The sequence below is a fragment of the Patagioenas fasciata genome, chromosome 8, assembly GCF_037038585.1.
Source record: "Patagioenas fasciata isolate bPatFas1 chromosome 8, bPatFas1.hap1, whole genome shotgun sequence".
NCBI lineage: Eukaryota > Metazoa > Chordata > Aves > Columbiformes > Columbidae > Patagioenas > Patagioenas fasciata.
In genome coordinates this window covers 13588950-13613955 of record NC_092527.1, presented here as the reverse complement: position 1 = coordinate 13613955, position 25006 = coordinate 13588950, and the positions used below count along the sequence as shown (strand labels likewise).

At 38.6% G+C, this 25006-nt stretch overlaps 1 protein-coding gene across 5 annotated transcripts in view; it reads left to right on the top strand.

The window, feature by feature from the left end:
- The window catches only part of WAPL (WAPL cohesin release factor), a 133909-nt gene extending 121101 nt beyond the window's left edge, over nt 1-12808 (top strand). For all 5 annotated transcript variants that reach the window (XM_065843909.2, XM_065843908.2, XM_071811722.1 and 2 more), the window contains 10 exons: nt 530-641; nt 1650-1747; nt 3337-3413; nt 4632-4807; nt 5117-5232; nt 5953-6114; nt 7389-7596; nt 8782-8870; nt 9922-10017; nt 10386-12808. In XM_065843909.2, the coding sequence (XP_065699981.1) occupies nt 530-641; nt 1650-1747; nt 3337-3413; nt 4632-4807; nt 5117-5232; nt 5953-6114; nt 7389-7596; nt 8782-8870; nt 9922-10017; nt 10386-10451 (1200 nt within the window). In that variant the 3' untranslated portion in view covers nt 10452-12808. The remainder of the gene's footprint in view (nt 1-529; nt 642-1649; nt 1748-3336; nt 3414-4631; nt 4808-5116; nt 5233-5952; nt 6115-7388; nt 7597-8781; nt 8871-9921; nt 10018-10385) is intronic.
- The last annotated feature ends 12198 nt before the right edge of the window (nt 12809-25006 follow it).

The window sequence follows — 25006 nt, the reverse complement described above, 5'->3', positions numbered from 1 at the left end:
TTGCTATTGTTGAATTTTGATATGTTTTCCTCTTTAAAAAACAAAAGTAAATATAGTAGGATTTTTTTACAGTGTTTTAGTTTAATTTCTAGCTTCAAAGAGTTTAAAATAAAAATCACAAAACACCTACATTAAAATCAAATGTATTCTACAAGCAGCAGAACAAATGTCTTGTGGAGACAGAGCAGCAGTGTTCGCTGTGGCTTTTCTTGGGTTTTCTCCTGCCTGGCTGATTTGTCCATTTCCTTCTTCCACTTGTTTCTTTTGATAACAAGAGAAACAGATGAAAGGAGCTGCTTGGGGTTTCTAGGCTATTAAGAAAATCAAGAAAAAGTTGAAAATGCAAAGGACTGACTCATTTTTTAAGACATGCATATTTTTCAGTCCGTTCTTGCTCCCTCTGGTGGTTCTACTCAGAGCCTGTACCTTTGTGTTTATGCTTTTTATATGACGTGTATTTGTGTGATTTGATAGATCGGATAGAGCTGCGTATAATGATTTCACTAATTCTGGAATCTAACTCTTTCAGACCGGGCATTTGGCAATGGAGACGTTACTGTCTCTCACCTCCAAACGAGCTGGGGACTGGTTTAAAGAAGAATTGCGACTTCTAGGTGGTCTTGATCATATTGTAGATAAAGGTATATTGGAGATACTGCTTTGACAGTGTGAAAAATTAGTGAATCTTACTGAGATGTTGGCTTTTCTTAATTTTCATTTCTGTAGTTTAGAAACGTATTTTTGTCAGCAATGTTAAAAATAAAGTACATAAATATGAAGTCACTGGAAAATATTAGTGACTTTAATTGTTGCATGTGGGTTTGAGAGTAGTTTTAAGGTTAAACAGAATGTGTATAATGTTGCATATCATGTGCGAGATCAAAAATGGCTTATGCTTAGACAGAACAGATTATTGTGTTACGTATCTCTGTACAACACACAAATACAGCACACTTATTCCAGAGGAAAATCTCCTTTGCGGTCTTCTAGAATTATATTCAGGCCTGATATTTTAACTAAATATCCCAGAAGAAGTCAGCGGTTCAAGCAGAAATGGTGGGAGTTTTGTTTCCCAAGACATATCTTGGTTAGGTTTTTTGGATCAGCATTTCTCAGATAGGAAATGGGACATTTCCAAAGTGAATTCTTGAGCTGAATAAAGCTTCGTCTTCAGTAAGCAGAGGGGTGGACAAAGGAAGGGTTGAAGAGATGAAAACATTCAACTTGGACACTATGTCAGACTTGTAAAGTGTGGGGAGAATGTGTGCTGTATCTTTTTTTTTTTCTTTTCTACAAAACAGTGCATTACAATCAAGGAACATAGCCGTGCTGTGCAATCTCTTCATTGTCAGTACAAAATCAAATATACAGAGAGGTAATTTGTGGCAACAATCGCAAACTTGTAAAGCCAAAACTGTAAGGGTTTGGTGTTTGTTTTTTTGGTTTTTTTTTTTTGGTTTTTTTTTTTAGTTTACTTGGAGAAATGAAAATCTGAATGCTGATCATGTCTTGGTGATTTTTTTCCTAGTATTAGGGTTTTATGAAGCGTAAAGCAAGGTTGATAGCAACTCTCTGAGTAGTTAGTTTGTACTCTTGGCTTTCAAAGACCTCTTACTGATAGCAGCAAACACCTTATTTTTGTTGTTTAGTTAAAGAATGTGTGGATCACCTAAGCAGCGATGAAGATGAAGAGAAATTGGTTGCTTCATTATGGGGTGCAGAAAGATGTTTACGGGTCTTAGAAAGTGTGAGTATGAGCAGTTGCATTGCTTTTCTGAAAACGGCTTTTTGTCAACCAGACGTTTTCATTGTTACATTCTTTTAATATACGCTTACATAATAACACTATAATGTTGTTTATTTTTTATAGAAGATACTAACTTTCTGATCTTTATTGGTGTTTGTGGAACATTTGCAAATTTCTTTTGCCGTTCTGTATGCATGTGAAATGTTGCAAGTTTATTTTTGGAAAGAATAACTGAGTGTAACATAATGCATTTTCTTAAGTTCCTACAACAAGGTGCTGTTTATGGGTGTTGTTTTGCGGGTATGAGTTTGACTCTCCATTGTGTGTCTAGTAATAACAGATCATTTGAGAAGCAGTGTTTTCTTAGAAGCAGTAAGTCGATGTATATTTTACAAATTGATACTTTCAAACAATGGGTTGGCTAAGCACTGAAAGAAAAAACTGCCCTGAAAATGAAACTAGTCCTGTAATCAGTCGAGCGTGTATATTGAGATGGTAGATAATTTTTGATAAGAACTTTGAACACAGTGCCTTTGTAGAGCTTCATGGACAGAAATGGTGAGCATATGCTTCTCTACAATGCCTTATCTTCCTGAGTTTCATATTTGCTACTGGTGTCGCTCTCTGTGTTGTGACACAGTAAGCAAGCAGAAGAGTGGTGTGGGCACCAAAGAGGTTCAGAGTACAGGCCAATGTATCATAGTGAACACCTTAAACCCAAGTTAGAGGGTAGATAGCTACCATGGTGACTTGTTTTCTGCACTAAAATAGAAGGACAGACTCAAAGATAGTGGAAAAGTAAGCTAAAACCTGAGAAAGATGAACAGTTGCTAAAGTACTAATTCAGGGGTGTCTGTGTAGAAATTAATGGCACTTAGCTCTTCACCTGCCTTTTGAGCAGCGAGAGAAGAAATTTCAGATCCAATTTCTGCTTTTATAGTTGATAGGTGGAATTTCCAAGCAACAGTAGAAGAGCCTTGTTTAGTGGTAGAATTTTCAAATTTAAACTTAAGGGTGATTTGTGATGCAGTAAGATCCTTAGGAGCTTGGGAGAGATGACAAAAATCAACACACCAAATAATGCAAGTACAGAGAATAACTTTTACTGTTTCTGAAAATGGATTCTGAATTTCAGTCAAGGTAATCAAGGGAAAACTTAATTTTTATGGTCGGATGTATAATAAGCTCTCAGAAGTGGAGGTGATGTCAAGTCCTAAAAATAACATTATATATATATAATTGTATTCTGTGTTGTATTTTTATGTATATTTACATGCACATATACACTTACACTTTAGGACACTGTAGTTCCAGGATATAGATTCAGGCTTCTGTTCTGGCAGAACGTTCTGCCACACAGTTTCTGCACTTACTGTATCAGGGAACATGTGTTTATCTTCAGTGCCACAATTTTATGTGACTAATGACAAGGTGAAAACTCCAAGGAGTTATTGGACAATCAGTGAAAGTTTACACTGGATAATAACCAAGAAATTTGCAACTGAATCAAGTGGGGTGGTGGTGGAAGGGAATGGTTCTCTTTCAAGGATAAAAGTCCTATTTTTAATATTACTTTCTCCTCCTTCTAGGTAACTGTGCATAATCCAGAAAATCAGAGCTATCTGATAGCATACAAAGACTCACAACTCATAGTCTCCTCAGCTAAGTAAGTTATAACAAAAAGACATTTTTGCAGAGCACTGCACGTTATAGGGGGAAAAACATTATACCAGAAGATTCTACGGGGGAAAAAAACCCACAATTTCCACTGTTGCTTTTCATGAAGTAATGCTGAAGTTCATTTAGATGAGGGTATTGGTAACTGAGTGTTACCAATATGTAGTGCTACTCTTGTTGGTTCTGGAGAAGCTGCAAACTGTGGATTCATCTCCTTCTGTACCAATATGAACACAGAAGAGGGCAACTGGGAAACTACATTTATTTATTGTGTTTTCATTATGCTTAAGTGTTTACTGAAATGGAGCATAACAGAATTGACAGTGTAACTAAGAATTAAAATAGTGAAATTGTATTCTTAACTGCTCTCCCTGGCAAATACGCTGTACAAACATCTCTAACCCATTTATCAGTCTGGGTGAGGTCTCAGTTGACTGGCAGAGATTGTGTCCTTCTTCTACTGCTCATCATAAGAGAACAAATTAAGCTGAAAATTTGACTTTGCAGATCTCATTGGAGGCATAACTTCATGGTTGTGGTTTAGATATTTTGAGTATTTATTTAAATTAAAAAAAAAAATAAAGAACAACCCACACATAAAACCCTCACAGTTTCCTACGCTATTTAGACCAATAGATATTTTTGACGTTTTTAGTTGTGTTTGTAATTGAAATCAGTGGTGCCAGTTTAACATCAAACTAATGTCATGCAGTAGAATCATGCCTGTGGTCCAGTACTGTTATGAAAGGAAGATTTTACTGCTAGGACGTCATATGTCATCTATTTCTTACAGACTGGAAATAACTCTGAAGACAGAAAAGAGAACGTTTAGATAACACTGTTAGAATAATATTGTCTTGGTGGTCAGAGGATACGAGAGGCTGGGTTTGTAGGGAGAGGAGATATCTTTTGTAAGACCATGTGGTGAAGACAGAAAGAAAAATTAACTTTCACTCTTGAAATCTCAAACTGATAAATCTCTAAGCCACAAAGCTTTCCTGTTTTTTGTTTTCACAATTTGAGTTGAACTCATAAAAGATTGTATAGATTATAAGTTTATTATCTCTCCCTACAGACTGGGCATCTGTGCATCAGAAAAATTCTGCATAAGCTCTGTATTTGAGGTTTTTTCCTGGTACAATGGCTAGAAAGGTGGAATGTCCTGCATGTTGTAGAGGTAATTTTGTTCTGCATTTTCTCCCTACAGAGCACTCCAGCATTGTGAGGAGTTAATCCAGAGATATAATCGTGCTGAAGACAGTATCTGTTTACCAGACAATAAGCCTCTGCCTCACCAGAATGTAACTAACCACGTGGGTAAAGCTGTGGAAGACTGCATGAGGGCCATCATTGGGGTCTTGCTCAACCTGACAAATGATAATGGTAAAACAAACCATAAAATTTTGCATATTCTGTGTTAAAGCACCAGATAAAACATTTATGTAAACCCTTTCCTTATCCTGATGACATTTTTTCTGTGTAGAATGCAGTAGTTATGTATGGTAGATGCCTGCTTTTAGTAATTTGTCTTTGCAAATTGGATGAGCAATTGCAAGTATGAAGTGTTAAGACGCATGCTTTGGCTAAGAGAGTCCCATTTGTCTTTAGGGCTAAAAGGTTTTTATCAATCTGCTTGCGATTATAAAAATGAGTATTTTCAAAATTGAACCTCAAAACTCTTTTTGTTTACAGAATGGGGTAGTACAAAAACAGGTGAACAGGAAGGTCTGATAGGCACAGCTATGAATTGTGTGCTGCAGGTTCCAAAGTTCCTACCTCAAGAACAGAGATTTGATATTCGGGTGCTGGTAAGCTGTTGTATTTTTTACATTAACATAAAAGGATTTGTCCCCTTCTTGTGCCTTTTATCATTCTGGCTCCAAATTAGGGAGCAGCTTCTACAGTTTTCATTGACCATATATATATATATATATATATATATATACTTAGTTGAGGTATTTAAAGAAGATTTCTGTAAGGATTGTGTAGTTTTGAGCTGTAACCATTATCCCCTGTGATTGGTGGCAAAAACTACAGTGCTACATAAACAAAGAGATTTAGCTAAGTCTGTGAATTATCTGATTTTCATATCTCTTTTCAACTTTAGAAATACAGTGGATGTTATTGTTTGAGATAAAGGCTTTGTCAAATTTATCTCTGCTTATGTAGAATGGGTCTGTGTGGCCTAAATAGCAACTGTGAAATGATATATATGAAGGGTCTTTTATGAAAAGGTGAAGGCTGGACACTTGAATCCCCAATCTATAAATGAAATCTCATCTTTAAAAATGTCCAGAATTGGAAAAAACAGAGATTCCTGCATGCAAATTCCAGTATACAGGGATCTCAGCTTTGCCTCGTGTGTCTTTAGATCCTGATCCCTCTAACTGTTTAATAAAGGTGTGTTACTAAGTTATGTATCCTCAGAAATATGACACACAAAGAAGTCATTTATCTAGATAATGTTCTTTGCTAAATTACCTTTTTTTTCATGTGTGTAATCTTTTCTGACTCTCCCATTCTTGCAGGGATTGGGTCTGTTGATCAATCTAGTAGAATACAGTGCTCGGAACAGGCACTGTCTTGTCAATATGGAAACATCCTGTTCTTTTGACTCATTCTGTACGGGAGAAGGAGATGAGAGCCTAAAGATAACGGGACAGATTGATGCTGTTCAGGCTTTAGTGCAGGTAAGAAATGCGTTTTTCCTGTAGTGGTCACTATTCCTCATTATCAGATTGTTGAGGGGGAAGGGAGAACTAAGCAATGAAGATTTGTGAGAATTTTTTTCTGTTTAGTATTTTGAGTAGTACAGCATAGTGAGGGAAGAGGGGTGCTGCTCATAATTTTGACTTTTTCAGTGCTGTCTGTTACAGAAATAGCTTTCCTGGTAAAAGACAGTGGTGCCATTATTACAGACATCCAAAGGCTGCTCTAATGCTCTGTAAAGCTTTCTTGTTCCTAAATGTCTTACTTCTAGTTTTGTTATAAACCAACTGTAAAAATTCTAAGCTATTCTTGTCTTAAATACTTCACTTCCATAGATTGTGTTTTGAAGTACAACCTTTTTGGAAGTCTGAAACCGGAAAAAAAAAAAAAAAAGTATTGTGCTTTAAAAGAGCAATAAAATATGGATGTAATGATTCTGGATGTGAAACAGCATTCTTAAATGCTGTGTTGTCTAACTTGTTCAAAAAAATCCAGTAATTTTGGTGAATGACTTCTACCTTGCAAACTGAAATGAAAAAAAAAAAAAAGGAAATTAAATAACAGCCTTTTTTATTTCAATTCAGATAATTTTATGGACTTTTTTAGCAGTTCTTTTATTTAACTATATGTGAAATAACTGACTAGCAGCAGACAAAAATAAAAAAATAATAATAAATAATGTATGCAGCTCAGCAAAGCAATATCTAAAACTGGTAGTTGTATGGTTCGAGAAATAATTCACAAGATGTAAGTGCACAATATGAGATTGCAGATTCAGTCACATCCTTGATAAATCATTTTAAATTACTTTTTCAAATTTTTGCTTTTTACATATCACGGGAAAAGCCGAGAGAGCCAAGAGGGAATAGCTAGCATGAAAAGAAAATCAGAACTGGTAGAGGATAAAATGGGACAGGAACTTGGCGAATTTCAGTCTTCAGGCTGTGTCTCAAAGACAACGATTAAACATTTAGGGATGCCCAAGAGGAGCCTGTAACTGGTGCCGCACTGGGGAGGGAGCGGGAGGGAAGGAGGGAGGGAGGGAGGGAGGGAGGCCTCTTCTGTAGAGCACAGCAGTACTGGTGGGATAAATTATGTTTTCCCTTGAAGAAGAAAAGTCTATTGTGAAGAAAAGTATTGAAGACTAACTGTATTAAGGGGTGAATTGTGAAGGGGAAATAAACTTTTGATTATTAATTCATTGTGTTTAGGGTTTAATTTATAATAGAAATTCTCCTGAAACTTTCCCCATTAGCTATTTCTTGAGCGTGAGCGAGCAGCACAGCTGGCTGAGAGCCAGACGGATGAACTGATTAAAGAAGCTCCTACTGCTCAGCACGACAAGAGTGGGGAATGGCAAGAGACAAGTGGGGAGATACAGTGGGTCTCCACAGAAAAGTCAGATAGCACTGAAGAGAAAGATAAGAAGGAAGAAGACGATGAAGAACTTGATCTTAATAAAGGTACGTTGTCTGGTTTCCATGACCTCAGAAAAGGCTAAGAATTTGCATGAATTCCCACCTTGTCCTCTACTTCCCATCCACATGCAGTCTCTTAGGGTGGGATTTCCTCAGTCCATCCCCCAGGTGAAACCGTTACAGATCATAAGTAGTAGCAGTTCAGAGCTGCAGCATAAGAAGTGGAAGAAGTTAAGCTACTTTTTGTTTTCTCAATAGTACCTTCTATCAGTTGCTTAAAAAACAAAAAGCACAGCTTTTTAGGGACATTCTGTGTAGGAACTATTCTGGAAGGGATGGCTTCTAGGCCTTCTATCTTGTTCTTTTGAAACACTCCTTGAACGTTACCTGCCTTGATTTTGTTTTCCGGCATATCATGACCTGTTCTTGGTTCATGCTACTTTTAAGGTGTCATTTTTTTTTTCCTCCCATCCCTGTTGGTGTGTGTGCTACTTCTGTCCCCATCTTCTTTGTGTCTGAGTTCTTGTCATTTCATCAGTGGTACCCCAGGTACCTGTGTAATGTGTTGATGTGCTGCATCTTCGGTAGTTTCTTCCAGGAATTTGAGTGTCTCTAAGCCGAGTTATGTAGTTTGTCACTGGAAAATGTATGAGGTCTAAAACATCACTCCTTAGTTAATCTTATAATAGTAGGTGCAGTGTATGACTTCTAATAGTGTTTTAATCTTATAGTAGGTGCAGTATATGACTTTTTCCAGCCTGGCTTTATTTCCTTCATCCTCTTTATAGCTCCATCAACTGGTGTCTGCAGCTATTTGTGGTTTGCCCAAAATACTGAGTCATTAGCAAAAGGTCCTGTATCTGTTATCCTTAATAGGACAAACTTCTTTCGATGGAAGTCTTACTGGCTTATAGTATCACATGAAACATTTAAATTTGTATTTTGGTGTGTTAAGTGTACAGTCTGCGCATTAAAATGGCCATTAATAAAATACTACACAATGTAATGAGTTGAAAGCAAAGGAACAGTTTTTCTGTTCAAGAATGTGCTGCTGAGCTAATAAGTACAGAGTTTGTCTGATTCTTGTCTCTGAAGTCTCAGTCCAAAACTCAACTCATTTTGTTTGAGGGGAAAAAGAATTCTGAAAAGCAATAATGAAAGATTGTGTTTGAAGCAGTAAAAGATAGGAGCTGTTTAGCGATCACAACACACTCGGTTGTCTCTTTGCAGCTCTTCAGCACGCTGGGAAACACATGGAGGACTGCATCGTGGCCTCCTACACCGCCCTGCTCCTGGGTTGTCTCTGCCAAGAGAGTCCGGTAAGGGAATAAGTTGATAACTTGCTCTCAAGTCCAGTACAGTTTTTAGTGAATTAGTACTTTGTAGTAGTGGAATAGGTTTATTAAAATAGGATTTGAAGTGAGCTAGTTCATTGCTGAAGCTACACTGATTATATAGTTCTATGAAAAGTTGCCAGAGTTATTCCACCCAAAATAAATTTTCTGAACATCGGTATGTTTATCAAAAACAGTTGGAACTGAATATTTAACCTCTTCCATGACTCTCCCCTTCACTGTTAGTCTTATCCAACAAATGAATTTACTTTGGAAAGGGAAAGGAAAATTAGCTCACCTGTTCTTTAATTATAAAAGCTTGCTTTATTTTTCAGTAATTTCAATAAGCAAATTAACATCAGACTTGTTTGTTTTTTCTCAGTCTGTTTTATTTTTTCCTCCATTGAAATCACATGAAACTGTGTACACCTACAGTAGTTGAAGATGACTGCCTCAGACTGGAAATACATAATACAAAGCTGAATTTAAGACGTAAAAATATGGAACTCTAATGCCTGAGAACTTCATAAACTCTCCTGTCAAATATATGCTCAAATGAAATGAGGTTGAAACCTGCCTACAGGCTTGTCTAAATTTACCATGGTGGCAGAAATGGTCTTTAACATGCTGTTCTGTACCTTTTGACGGATTAGCTTCCATACAATTTCAGTGTTTGAAGTGATAGTGATGGTGAATTCAATCATTCTCAACCCTTCATAATTATAGAGGGAGATTCCATGTCAGGAGAGTAAATCTTCTTGGGTTTTTAGGTCTTGATAATCTTGTAGTTCCAGGGGGGGCTGATGGTGGTAATGATCATTAATGAGGAAAAAAAAAAATAAAAATGGAATTGTTGTTTCCTAGAAATATAAATGTGAGTACTGCTTAAGAGGGACTTCAATCATAGAGATGACAGCAAAAACCTTCTTAATAATGCTTTGAATCTACATGTCTTATTGCATCTCACATGCAGAGTAATATAGTTCTGTGTCAGAAAAATATTTCCCAAATTAAAAGAGATCGTTCTGTTTCTTAGATCAATGTGACTACTGTGAGGGAGTACTTACCTGAAGGGGACTTCTCGATAATGACTGAAATGCTCAAAAAATTTCTCAGTTTTATGAATCTTACTGTAAGTAATATATATTTTAAGTTAACGTATCTAGATATTTTTGTGAACGTGTTTTCTGTTACTAGTCTGTACATTTGTAGAAGCATTTAACATTTTTCTGTTTCTTTAGAGGAGCACAAGGTGACTGTTTTTAAATAGTGAAAGCTCATTCATGTGTCATTTTGGTAGTAAATGGAATAAAGCTACTTTCATTCCATTTGATTGTGACTGGTCAGGAAAATATTTTGTATCTTCTGCCTGAACCTAATTGCTTTTACTGATACATCATTCTAAATACTAGAATTCTGAAATGAGAGTAGGTCTTAAATATTTTAAAGACGTCTTAAAAATGCTTTTTTGTTACTTCTGTTTTCTGTTACATTTTGCAGTGTGCTGTTGGAACAACAGGCCAGAAATCTATTTCTAGGGTGATTGAGTACTTGGAACACTGCTAGATCCTGAACTTCGCTGCTGGAGCAACCCTTAGACAAAAGAAGTAGTCATGAAAGAAGTCCTTGAAGGATATACCAAGAGCATTCGTCTGTGTCATTCATGTTCGGATTTTTAAGGCTACCTGGTCTCTTAACCATGCGTTCAGCATTTTCCAAAAGACAGTTACTACATCAATCTGCAACTATCAAAAATGAGGGGAAAAAGGTTCTGAGGAAAGTAAATAAAGACACCATGCTGTTTATGATGCAGTGCAGTATTTAAATATTTTTTGGCAGGGTTTACCCTCCCTATCTTTTTTCTTGCTTTGTTCATGACAAGTTTCAAGGGGAAGAACTTGCTGCTGATAGTGCAACTGCTGTTTACTGTTGAGCCACTGTTTCATGCCAGCCAGGTGCAAAGGCAGCTTAGCTACTGAGGTATCAAACAAATGTGCTAATAAAGAAGTTCTGGACAGCAGCACCGCTCCTATTTGAGTTTAATTTGCTCTTGCTTTTTTATTACTAGATTATTCCAAAATCATAAAATATAAATTTTTAAATACTTTTGTGATTTTAACTACTGTCTATATTTAAAATTTGTTGGAATCCAAAGAGGCGAGGATTGGATAGTTTATTTTTTATACTGTTTTGATTGAAATTAGGTTGTCGAACTATTTCTCAGTTCTAAAACTATCATGGCCCATGTACTGTAAACTGATAGACCATAACACTTTGTAGTTCCTAGAAGCATGCAAACCCATAAACACACAAAAGCCATTTGAGGGTACGTTATCCACAAAAGAAATAGTAACTGTAAAAAGCTGTGCCCTGTTTAAAAGAAAAAAGTATATATATATATATTCAATCCCAGGGTAATTTACACTTCTCATAAGCAAAGTCTTTGAAATGCTGTTTTAATTTGTTTCAAGGAAGCACTCAAGATGTATTTTATAATGCTCAATACAAAGAATCTGGATGTTTTAGGGGGAAGAATTTTAAAGCAGCTAAAACATCAATAGGGATTAATGGTTCCAGCTGACATAATCTTTCTATTTCATTCTTCTGTAGTATGACAAAGTTTAAATGCATACAACACAAAGCCTTAAATTGCTGATATAGCTAAGATTTTGTTCAGTCTGAGGTCTAGTTCACAGCAAAGCATTGTGTTTGAAGACTTAAGTGGAACAAAGAATCCCAGAAAATACATAATTTTTTTTTAGCGTTTTTTTCTTGCACTCGTTATTCAGACCAACAGAATTGGTAATTATTTTTATTAAGGTGGTCTTGAATATTTGCAGACTGTTCTGAGATCTGCTTCATCGACAATTTTAAATACCTGTATAGGTAGTTACATCATGTTATTCCATTGAATTTGTAAAACTTGAAGCCATAAAAATATTAGTTCTATGTATAATGAGGGGGAAATAACAGGAAATCTAACCTGCTTTTAGATCTTGTGTTATCTCCATGTATAAAGTTAAGAACTTGTGCTTTTGTATCAGTGCCAGCTGTAAATTTTATACATACAGTGGCTGCCTTCTATGTCTTCCTATTTTTGATAATGCAGATTGTTGGGAATTCAGTGAGGAAGTAACTGATTAGTGGCAAAAATCCTATGTTGGTCATACTTTTTTGCGTTTTCTCTCATCACTTTCTAAAACTTAGTGTATCAGTGTAACTTAGAAACGTTTTTGAGGTTATATTCCCCTTTGTTTAAAAAAACCTCAGTACTAAGGGAGGGAAAGGAGCTGTCTGTAAATGATCTACATCAGGAGGAAATTATTGAATAGTTTGCCCATCGAGTTTTCTGATTTTGGAGGTTTTCACTTACGGGATTTCAATTGGATTGTATAGTTTTCCGTGGAGAGATGGCGAGAGAAAATAAAACACCAATGTGATGAGGGGGGAAAGCAGGGACAACTACCTTTCTTTGTTACACTGGTAATTGTTTGAGAATTGATTTACCTCAGTGTTTAACAGGTTTTTTTAAATGTAACTAATTGTCAAGCACTGACAAATGCAGATTTTTTTTCTTTTGAGGGTGCGGGGAGAGATCACCCTGTGAACTGCAGTGCATTTTTGTGTATTAGACCCTCAAATAACTCTGCATTAAAGGGTACTTGAGGCCAACTTGCAAATTAAAGTTTTAAAGTAACTTTTTTCCATTGTAAATATTTGTGTAAATACTCTCAATTGGAAATTAGAACAGTAGAGTACTTTTCTGAATCCAATCCTATTTTTATTTTATACAGTATTTCTCAGCTGTGATCTTTGGAGCAAAAGCCAACGGCAGGAAAAATAGTTTGTACCAGTTTCATGAAGTATGTCTTTGGGTTTTTGTAAATAATTTTAACTCAAATAAAATTGCTACTTTCAATACATATCTTGTCTTTTAACATGTAATAAAACACTCATCTGAGTGATTGCTGAGAGAAGGCAGTGTCAGGTAAATTGTTAAAAGGAAGTTTAAAAAAAAAAAAAAAAAAAAAGAGAGAAGAACAAAAATCCCAGAGGAGCATCCTGAAGGTAGAGGTCTGTTTTTCACTGGTGTGTTGGGACAACAAAATTCAGTGCCTGGACCTGAGGCTGTGGTGGGTCAAACCAGCTAAGTCTTGAGATCTTCTGGAGATGCTGTACTCCATTTCTTGATGCATTTCGGAGTTCTCCGTGCAAGTTGCTATTCAATTGTTCAGCTGAAGGGGCACGGAACAGCTCTGAAGAGCTGTAGTTAGAATAACAAAAATACGCTAAACCATAAGGGAAATGGGGCAGTTGCTGTTATAGTGATACTTTTCACATTGTGGGGGATGTTAACGTCTTCTTTCTTCAGTGAAAAATGAGAAAATTACCATGCACATAGCTCTGTTTTCTATTAATATGAATGATACTTTAATTTCAGGATTTTTTTTTTCCCATGGATTTTTTCTTAATTGATACAACTATATGCAGGTACAATATGCAGTAATTCATGAGCAGTAAAGCAAGTTGTATGTGATGTGTCATCTCTGTTGTCACTTTAACAAGCATCAGCATAATGTAACTTTATTTCTGTGCTTTAAAGGGATGTTACTGGAGTTTGAAATATGCAGCAGTATGTTATTAGTATGTGGCACTGTAGGAGGTAAATACAGCTTTATGTAGGCATATGTTTGAAAAAAAAATATCCTAACATCAGTAAAAGTATTTCCTCTTGGTTATTTTGTCAGTAGGTATGTAATGGAAGCGTTATGTGTGGATGCTTTGAGATGACATCAGCATTTTCAGACTAACAGGACAATTGTGAAGACTTGGCAGTCACAGCTTTTCACATAGATTATGTCACTTTGGGACTGGTTTGGAATGCAGGATTTGCATAACAACAGTGATCTGGTGTGATGGGTACAGTACTGATTTAGCAGAAGCTTAGTGCCAAAGCAGGCAGTAGTGCTGCAGGTGATTGCTCAGACTGCCCTAATGGAGATGGTTTTGTGCTGTCAGCAAATGGAGTCGCTGAGTAGGAGGCTGGACAGTGATCACAGAGGCATCAAAGCCTCATCCTTCCCCTGAGCCTGGCGGCTGCACCACACACACAGCTTCAGACAGTGCGGTTCTGCCAGGAAACTCAGTCACTGCTGCACAACCGCTTATTTTCATAATGTGGTACTTTCCTTTTTTAAATGGCAAGGAAAACAAAAATATGTATTTGAGTTCAAAAGATAAAGAGGACTTCAGTAGCTGCCGCTCTTCTGCGTGTGAGGCCTGCCTTATAGGATGGCTTGTTAATTGGGTTCTTTAAGATAAATGAGGTTGGTATTTGCCTTGAATCCTGCCAGCCAAGTGTTTTCAAAACCAGGCCGATGTAATTGTTGATGCTGCCACTTCTCTGCTTAATATGTTAATTTGTCTTTGGGTAAAGGACACTACTGGATCATTTTAGTGACTGGAACAAAAGCCATACATACATATTCTTTTTCACCTGTCCTAAAGGTCTGCTGTCTAAGGGACTGTAATTTATTAAGATGTTTGCAGCATCAGTAGGTGCAGATAGTCTTACTGTAAATAAAAGTGAAACCATTATAAATAATGCAACTGCTTGAAGTCCTTATCTGAAGACAGATTGATTTACTAATGCCACAAGTATTTTTATTCCAACTGTGAAAACTGATCTTAATTTGCAGCTGTAGGTTAAACCTCAGGTTGCCATGCTGGGTATGGTATGTCTGTGTGGGACACAGGCTCTCCGGGGCCATGCAGAGGGTATTGTCAGGAGCCCTGGAAAGAGCAGCTCTCGTCAAGAGGAAAGACCGCCTGAACTTTGAAGAAATACATATTCATACCTTCTACCTCCTGTCTGCCAAACTGTATTTCTAAGTCTCCTAATGCCCAATTTTTGCTACTACATATTGAACATCCATTTTATCAGTTTAGAGGAATAAAGGCCAAAGAATTTCTTCAGATGTGCGAAAAGCTAGATTACCAAATACCGGAGTTGTTCAGACAGTAGTACTTATTTCCTTTTACATCCACTGCACAGACTCAAAATTCTCATCTGCCTTAAATGATCCAAAGTTCTTTAGAGGAAGGTTCGTTGTTGGATAAATATTAATAGCAGAATAAACTTTTGCAGAGTAAAATTAGGTGATATGGAAAAAGACTACTTTGGGGTAATGAATAACAGGAGTTTTATTTCGATTGACTGTTTGTTGTTAGAGTCCTTTAAGTTTCCTGTATTACAACAGAAGACTTAATTCTCTCTCTGCATTTAATTTTTTTAATTGGGGAGGAAGACTGTTAACCTGGAGTATGGAGTGGATTAAATTATTTTTGTTCCACCTGTAAAGTTGACCCTGTGATTGTGTCCTAGAACAACAGTTCAGTGTTGGTTGAGTGAGTAACAATAGTTGTGTGTGTGTGTTCCTCTTTTCCCTGAACTTTCTAGCTCTCACTTTACCCTCTTAAAAGGATTAAATGTATTCTCACCACTGAAAATAAGGAATAAGGACACTGAGAAGAGGATATTCTACCAGAAGAAAGATTTGAGTCAAAGATGCCCCAAAGAGGTTGTGTTTGTGGAGATGAATATTTACCACCTGGACAAATATTTTTGTTAAAGACTAAAACCAGATTTCTTTAAGGGGTTTCTTAACTTGTATTGTTTTCTCCTTCATATTCACTGATGTTTAATCAATATACACTAAAGCTTGAGGAAAGTTACAAGGGCTACAATTTGAAGGAAATTTTTTAAAAAATACTAGAAATCATTTTACTTTTTTTTTTCCCCAGCCAGTAATTGACCAAAGAAAACATATTTAACTAGCCTCTTTGATGGGAGATGGACTTATGAGTGTGGCAGTGATGTTATGTCCTTGTGACAGCTGCTGCTGTTAGTATCCTACTTGGTGGAAAGCAAACCTTGATGAAAAATATGTATCTGTGTATGTGTGTGCACACACATATATCTGTGTATATAGTTATTTTGTTTCTCTGCTGTTACCAGTACCTAATGCATGAAAATCAAGGTGATGGGTATTTCTGCAGGAGTTTGAATGAGAAAGGAGAGGAGGGAGTTGCTTTTGCAGCAAATGAGACCACTCGGGAGCGATGCACACGCCTTGCTGCCTCTGGGAATGAGCCCAAAGTTGTGATATTTTGTTTTGGTTTTTTTTGGGTTTTTTTTTTTTCATGGACATGTTGTTGGCCTGCTATCCCAAGCATGTGGCTCTTGAAAGCACTTCTGGGGCAAAAGGTTTTAAAATACATAGCCTATGTTGTTTTCTGGACTTTCTTTTAATTTCTAGTCTCTGTTTGAATGGAATTTAAGTACAAACCATAAGGAACACTTGGAGTAAGATCACTTTGTGTCACAGCTTTACTCTGAGGCATGCATTTAGGTTCAAAAGGTTGATGTTCAGGTTGCCAAGCCTCAAAAAGTAGTTCAGTGAAGTGTTATATAAACTGCTGTGTAACATCTGGTGTCATTTTGTTGGCTCGTGTTCTGAATTTTTGTCTTCATTCAACATGGAATTTTAAGGCAAGCTAGCTTATCCAAATTAAAAGTGCCATCGTGTTTGTCTAGGTTAAAATGCCATAATGAAATTATACTTTAGCAGCAGTAATGGAGCATTGTAAATTAAATAGAAGTGATGCAATTATTGTTTGTAGTCTCCTTTGCCATAACTATTTTTAAAACCTGGCAATAAATTTTTAATAAGAAAAATTTAATCTTCCTAATGGAAAAATCCGATTGCAATTTCTGCACTGACTATATTAGTGCATATCATACATCCAGTTTCAAAATGGAGCTTCCTCTTGCAAAACAGCTTTTTTTTTTTTTTTTTGGTTATACCTTAGATTACCATGAGGTTCTCATTGAGTCCTGCATCTGGGCAGGAACAACCCCAGGTTCCAGTATAGGTTGGGGCATGACCTATTAGAGAGCAGTGTAGGGGAAAGGGACCTGGGGGTCCTGGTGGACAACAGGATGACCATGAGCCAGCACTGTGCCCTTGTGGCCAGGAAGGCTAATGGCATCCTTGGGTGTATTACAAAGGGGGTGGTCAGTAGATCGAGAGAGGTCCTCCTTCCCCTCTACTCCGCCCTGGTGAGACCCCATCTGGAATATTGTGTCCAGTTCTGGGCCCCTCAGTTCAAGGACAGGGAACTGCTGGAGAGGGTCCAGCGTAGGGCAACAAAGATGATTAAGGGAGTGGAGCATCTCCCTTATGAAGAAAGGCTGAGGGAGCTGGGGCTCTTTAGTTTGGAGAAGAGGAGACTGAGGGGTGACCTTATTAATGTTTATATAAAGGGTGAGTGCCATGAGGATGGAGCCAGGCTCTTCTCAGTGGCAAGCAATGATAGGACAAGGGGCAATGGGATCAAGCTGGAACACAAGAGGTTCCACTTAAATTTGAGAAAGAACTTCTTCTCAGTGAGGGTGACAGAGCACTGGAACAGGCTACCCAGGGAGGTTGTGGAGTCTCCTTCCCTGGAGACATTCAAAGCCCGCCTGGACACATTCCTGTGCGACCTCACCTAGGCGTTCCTGCTCCAGCAGGGGGATTGGACTAGATGATCTTTTGAGGTCCCTTCCAATCCCAAACATACTGTGATACTGTGATTTTGCAAGAACAAATTTGTAGCTATTTTATCTCACGTACTCATAAAATTTCTTTCCTCCTTCCTTATTTGGTGTAGGTTATAATGGTTCTTTGAGGATTTCAAATGTGACACAAAACCAAGTATTATATAGGACTTGAAATGTCATTTATGTATTCCTGTAGAACAGCAATTAAAATTGCTGGGACAAACCAGTACTCTAGAATTATTTGCTAGTCTATTATACATCCAGTGTAAGACTGTAAATAAAAATAATCTTTCTGTAGAGACAACTAAATTAATGTTTATTTTCCTCACAATAAGACAGACATAGAGAGCTATGCTAGTGGTGTCATACAGCATTAAGACGTTTATACTAAGATGAAATATACTGTTACTGTAATTTTATTTAACACTTGTGGTTAACATTCAGAAGTTTTCAGGAGAACTGGTTAGTGCTGTTTGATTAACATACGTAATTGTAGCTTCAGCTTTAAGTCTTATGAAAATCACTAAGAATGTGCTTTGGTTTTTGAACTTCGCTAGCTGGGACCAGATGGAGTGTCTCATGAACCACTGCTGTCCACACAATCCTACCATATCTGAGGATTTTCATTGGGCACAGTTTTCAAAATCCTGGATTCAAAACCTGATGCTGGTAGCATCAGTCTCTCCTGCATTATGCTGATGTTCTTTAAAGCTGAGCTCAGTCTATATACCTTTTTCTGGGAGAAACTCTCAGAAAATGCTCAGTATGTGCCAAGTTCTCAAAAAAAAAAAAAAAAATCCTTCTAAGTCAATGTGAACATGAGGTCAGACCTAGAGGAGGTTGGCTTGGGAAGGCCCCTGTGGCCCAGCCTACACACTTGAAATCCACTGAGCAGCGGCATGATGCCAAATGCATCTGAAGAAGCTGATGTGTCTGTAGGGGTTTTGCTGAGGTTGTTACAAGTGGCTGTCTTGGGTTCTGGCCCAGGAGCTAAAGCTGTTCACAAAGAAGTGTAAGATGAAGTGGTGGAGGGTCCCTGCTCAGGCTGTTCCTGCCCAGCCCCAGGTTCTGTTGATACTGGAACCCCCACTGTGTTTTTCCTGGGCCCAATTTAAAAAACCCTCGTGAGGGTTGCTGAGCCGTTGTTAGTGTTGTTCCAGTGAGAGGAGCATGTGGCACCAATGGAATGTACTTTTGCTCCTGGGTCTAGCAGAAAAATCATTGCACTCAGATGTTGGAAATGACACAAACAAAAGACCTGAAGGAGTTCTATGAACCTGGATTCCACTAAGTACATATGTGAGGTTCTACTTAGACTTGTGGCTTGGCTTCCCAAACAGGAGATGTGCTTTTAGAGAGGTGGAGATCATCACCCTCTCAAACAAGATTATAGGCATGTGTAAGACAAGGATATCCAGAAAAGTAGGATTGTTCTGCATATTGTCTTAATTAATAATGTTTCCTCAATACCAGTAAATGTCAGATTATTTCATGAGCATGTGGAACTTTTGATGTCCTGAAGAATAAGAAAGAATTCTAGAGACTCAGACTTGTGAAAGAAAATAGTATTTGTTAGTGTGCTAGTGCTGAAATTTGTCATCCCTCTGTGACCAATGATGGGGACAGAGAATACCCTTAGTTCTAACAAACTTTCCCTGGAGATTAAATCAGAGACACAGAGGCCTGACAGGGAGAAGACGACCCGTCATGTAAGGTATGACATATCAGAAGCTGGAGCAACATCTCGGCCTGGTATGTGGTTGCACAGCTCTTCCTGTTCTGAAGTGTCAAGTATTTCTTGTAAGAACAAGATGCCACTGAGGGCTCCAAATGGGCTGGCAATCAGCCTGTGAGCACCTTTCACTTCCCAAATGAGATTCCAGTAGTACCACATGCCATCTAGGATTAGGTTGCTATCTCCCAGCACATTGCAAAACCAAACACCTACAAGCAGGTGCCAGGAAGATTGCATATGCTACTGTGCCACAAGCAACTTGGTCACAACACTGAGAACTTGCCAAGATACAGCTCAGGTCAGTGTTCTGCCCTAAATCTGGTGGTACGCAGTGTTTTAAAATGGCTACTGGTTCAAGATGCTGGGGTTTGCTTCCATCAGTCTAAAGCCCAGGATGCTTCATGGCACTTGGTTTAGGGCTCAGCTTTCTGGTGCAGTTCCACAGAAATACCAAGCAGACATGAAGTTATCAATCTTGAATTTTCATCTCGCAGTAAGGACAAACACTGACTGGTCTACAGAGTACCACGCAGTAGTAGTAGAAAATAGCAGGCAGTTTACTGAGAAGTGAGTTCACCAGCCATGATGTCCAGTTGTAAGAACAGATATTTACTAGAGTATAACTAGCTGCTCGAGATGCTGTGAAAGGTGTGAAACCCATCATCTCTTGCTGTCAATGTTTCAGAATAACCATCATCATAAGCATCAAACTGAAGAGGAACAAAAGGAAGATTATAGGTCTTCTGCTCTTTTGTTCCCATAAGGAGAGAACCAGGAGGCCCAGGAATGTTCACAACCCGGTTTTGAATAGAGCTTGTCAGGCTCCTCAACATCCCAGGCTCAAAACTGACAAGTATTTCTCTAGCAAGTTTCATGCTGACTCCTTTATTTCTGTAGAAATGCAGGAACTGTTCAAGGTATGTTGTGACTCTGCCTCCTCTGATCTCCCCTGCAGCTGGCAACAGCTCCAAGAATTCTCTTGCTGAGTTTCTGTGGCTCTCCAGGGCACTTGAAGGGTTGTCGAAGTATGTCTGAAGTCCTGTGTCTGTGATGCTCTGCCCCATGGCAGTGGCAGAGATCCGAGATCTGCCCTGCTATGCATGTCGAGGTAAGTGTGTGCACATTTGGTTCCAGAATGCCTCATTTCTGCAAGGAGCTCTGTAAAAGCATGTGGAGGCTTACAGGGGGATGCAGCACAGGGAGAGCAGAGGAGGTCACTGCCACTCAGAAGCTGTCATACAGGTTTATGCTGTCCTGGTCACGCAGCCTGCGAAGCTGGGAACTTCTCATGTTACTGCATGACAAGTGCCACACTCTGGTTAGACTGCAGAAGTGAAGTCTTCAAAGGAGATCTTCTGAACATACAGGTTGTTGGTAGTAATTCGGGGATTTGGGATGGGTATATGAGATTTTATGAAAGGCAAGTGAAAATAAGGTGTTAACTTCTATCCTGCAGAGGGTTAAATGGATTATGAAACATGAGAAAAGCCACCACAGTTGCTGGAGTTCACATGCAACTTTATGAAAGAGACTGTGCACGAATGCAGGATGTCTTTAGTTCGCTCCCTTGCAGCACTTCTACTTAAATGCAAGTTTTACTAAAGAGACATCACTGCCAGTGTTCTGGCAGACACACAACGCTCTAGTCTTTTACTGTTTGTCAGTATTTGCAAAGGATTTGAAGACAGAGAGCATATTGATTAAAAATAGACTTCTTGGAAACTTGGTGGAGGGAAAAGTGTCAAGGAGGTGCCACTGTCAAGGCACAAGCTGTATGGGTATGAAAGGAGCTGATTATCAATGACTGTCAGGCCAAATTCATGTGTACTAGGGAGCCCTAAAGCAACTCAGCAAATGGCTGTGGTTTGTCACATGTCACTTACTTACAGCTGGAACTAGTGGAAAGACTGTGACCACAAGCTTTCAGAAGAGCTTCAGAAATAGTACCACTAACCACAGGCTAGCAAGTTTAACTTCATTCCAAAAGAAATTGCTAGAAGTTATATACTATAATAAAACATAGAGAGATGACAATGTATGTGGCTAAATATTATGGGGAACCAGCTGCTGTAATATTAAAAGAAATTGTGAGTAAGGATTGCTCTTAAAAAGCTAAAGGAACTTAGAAGTAAACAGACAGGTGTGACTCAGTTAATATAAAACCATGCAAGTGTTGGTTGGAAGGAATTCAGGAAATTATCTAGCCCAGACTTGTGCTTGAAGTGGTGACCATGCTAGTTCAGGTCAGCCCTGGCTTTGCCTAGCCAAATCTTGAAAAACTCTAAGGATGGAGATTTCATAGCCTAGGCAATCCACACCAGTGCTGTACTACTCTCCTAGTGGAAAAAAATAAGGTGTACTTGTCAATTTGAAAAAAAAAGTTTTCACAAGACCCTAAGCTATGCATAAAGAAATCCTCTATTGGATTGATAACCTTGCATCCAACGACATAAAAGACCTGAGCAGAAGTAACCATCTCATCCCTGCAGGAAAGAGGATGCTGCTGAGTGTTGCATGGGTTTATAATTGACTTGACAAGGGGTGGGTGGCGAGTGGGAAGCGTGATGGACTGCAGGTGTTTGGCAGCCTGTGGGCATTTGGTTATTCATGATAGTCAAATACAAAGCTGAATGCAAAGAGCTGCAGAGGCTATAATGAATGACGGTATGATTAAAAGCCCATTGAAACTTGCCACTGATAAATGTGAAGTAATGCACATGACGAAAAGTAACTCTACCCCTACATCAAGTTAGACTACAAATTAACTGTTGCCACCAGAAAAAATAAAAGAAGTCTGACTATTCAATTTCAGCAGAGGGCAGAAAGACAATTGTAACATTAGGCATTTTTAGGAAACAAAGAGAAGAACGCAGGAACCATCTTCGTATCACAGGATGCATCCATGATGTTGCCTTGTTTTGAATATGGCAGGGATTTTAGGAGATTGCAAGACAAAGGCAGATACAAAACCCAGCCTCTTTACCTTCCTTTCTTCTGCTTTATACCCTGAATAACCAGCAATATGGAATAGTGAGAGAGAGGTTAAATAGCCTGGAATTCTTCAGCTGGAAGAAAAAATAATGACTGGAGATATGTGACTGGGAACAAAACCTCACATATGATGTGGAAAACACAAATAAGAAATGACTCTTTCTCACAGAGCTCACCTTTGTTCTGACAAGAGGGAGCCCAGTGCAATTACCAGGTAACAATTTAAAATAAGCAAAAAGAAGTACATTTAAACACAGTACAAAATTAAACTGGGAACACTGGGAACTATTCCCTCTGAATGTTTTGCTACTAAGCACTAACCTTTACATACCAGGAAGCTAAAATTAATGGCAATGCATGAAGGAGTAGCGACAGCTCTATCTGGTATCTACAAGAACTGGTCTCTTCTTCAGCATTTTGCATCGGTCCCCCCACTCCTTAGTGCACCATTAGTTTGTGGCAGTATTTGTGCTCTCCAGTGCATACAAGCAGCAGGAGCAGCTTTATTTGGACCCTAATTCCTCAGTTACCCGGCAGTGCCCCAGACACCACTGTGCTTCAGGATTAGCCAGGCTTAAAGACTCGTGTCCCTGGCTGCCAGTCCTGGAGTGACAGACTCGCCAGACCCCAGCTCCGCTGTGGGGTGGGGGGGTGGGGGGTTTCCACCCCCACCACCAAAGCACTTTCCTTCCTATGGAAGGATTTCCTTGCATCTGCTTGGATGGTAGCATGTGTCTATTCCCATTTCTTCCATACTACCAATCCCCATATAAATAATTTGTATTATTTTCAAAAATAGTTTGAGTAGCCTCTGAATAATTTGCTATACTTATAGCATTTCTGAAAATACTAAACAAATACCACAGCCAGACAGACATGCTGTGGCAGCAGATCTTGCTCATATTTTGACCCTGGGTAGAGTTCCAGCTTCTGATGGCTGGAGATGGCTTCAGTTCAGTTGTCATATGTATCCCCTTGAGCAGCTGAGGTCACATGAAACCAGACTGGGGAGAAACCTCCTCACCCAGCCTCTCTGCTGCTCACTGCTTGAAACATCACACATGTCTTTCAGGGGAGCTCAGCTGTTTCTTTAATGTTGTTCTCCCTGTGGCTTCCTCTGAGCAACAGGCTGGGACCTGTGAGATGGATATCCAGCCATGGATATCAGCAAGGGTACAGTCAGTGCTCCCACACTGTATGAGAGGCTGGGCTCAGGGCAGTCTGTGTGCTGAGGACAGCAGCTCAGAGCCCTGTAACAGGGCAATGCTGAGCTCAGGCCCTGCATGGCCACACCTGGCTTGTTCTGAGTCCATTCAAAGATTCATGAGGGCTTCAGCACAGTTAGGAAAGTCAGCCTTTAAACAGGACTCACTAACCATAATTGCATATGAAAGTGACATAATTTCAGAGAGCAGCTCACTGAAATGTACACTGCTCTGGTGTAAGTCCAGCTCCGTGTTAATTATTAAAGAATGGTAATTTTAGTCAGCATTTGCAATGGATTCCACATGACTGAAACCTTGTTCCCACAAAAGTTCATCACAATGTCAAGTATTTAATTAATTTTCACCTTTATTTTATTTTAAAGGTGTTACTGCAATTAGTAGAATGTCTGTAAAAGCCTCTTTGATTCCTTTCTTGCCCCCTCCCTACTGGGAAGGCTGAACAATTGTATGAGTTCTTGCCATGCTTTCTAACATCACAGAGTACCAAGTTGCCCAAGATATAAATATAAATCCACAGAAGGGGGGAGGCAGGAAGAGTTGGCTTACAAGAATACAGAGATGTATAACTGTTCTGAGTTAAAGTCAACAATTAATCTGCTATTATTCTAACAAGAAACACATACTTTTTAGAACAAGTAAATTAAAAAAAAAATCTTAACATCTGCAGTCCTTCCTACAAAAAAAAAAAAAATCCTTAAACAGTTGGCAGCTCTTAGTATAATTTGCCTAAATTCATAGACTAATTTACATTTAAGAGTACATTACCATGACAACTTTTAAATCTTGCTAAATTCTCCTCTTACTACTAAAATTGGTTTTGCTGTAATTTCTTCAAGAAAAGTAACCTGTAGTCTGGAACCTCCTCCACACACAAAGATCTTCATCCTGCATCTCCAGCTCTGAGTGCACTTTGAGTACTACTGTGACAATGTAGAGTACACTTAAAGCATGTTACCCTTAACATCTTGTTTATGAAGAAAGAGAAAACAGATCATATATAGAAAGCCAATAATTTATTGTTAGTATAACTGAAATCTTAAGTCTTATCTAAGAATCATTATTAATCCACATCTAGGTATTACAGAAAAAAACACTTCTATGCAGAAAGAATTGCAGTAATAACAAAAATAATAATACAGTTTAAACTGTTATACTCACACTTCCCAGCGTCTTCTCCCTTTCCTGGTGTTACACTCACCATCCTACCGCTTCTCAGGTTGGTGGCTCAGCCTGGTAGCAGGGGTGCTAAGGCTGCTCACCAGCACATGGGGTCTTTTGCTGGGAGGAATGTGATGTTGATGGCTGCCATCTTTCTCACTCCAGGATCCACTTGGGGTCTTTTTTATGACTGCCAACAGGCTTTCACACCTTGCTGTTTCATCACTGCTCTGCAGCTCCGCATGATATCCAAATTTACCATATGTGATGTATCTTAGATATGCCAGAAACTTGTTCTTTGTTCGGTTCTCCATAAAATGGTCTTTTTGTCTAACTCTAGGTCTGTATTTCTTTTTAATGGAAAACAATTGTTGATTTGTTTATAGCTGCGGAGTCTCCAGTGGCA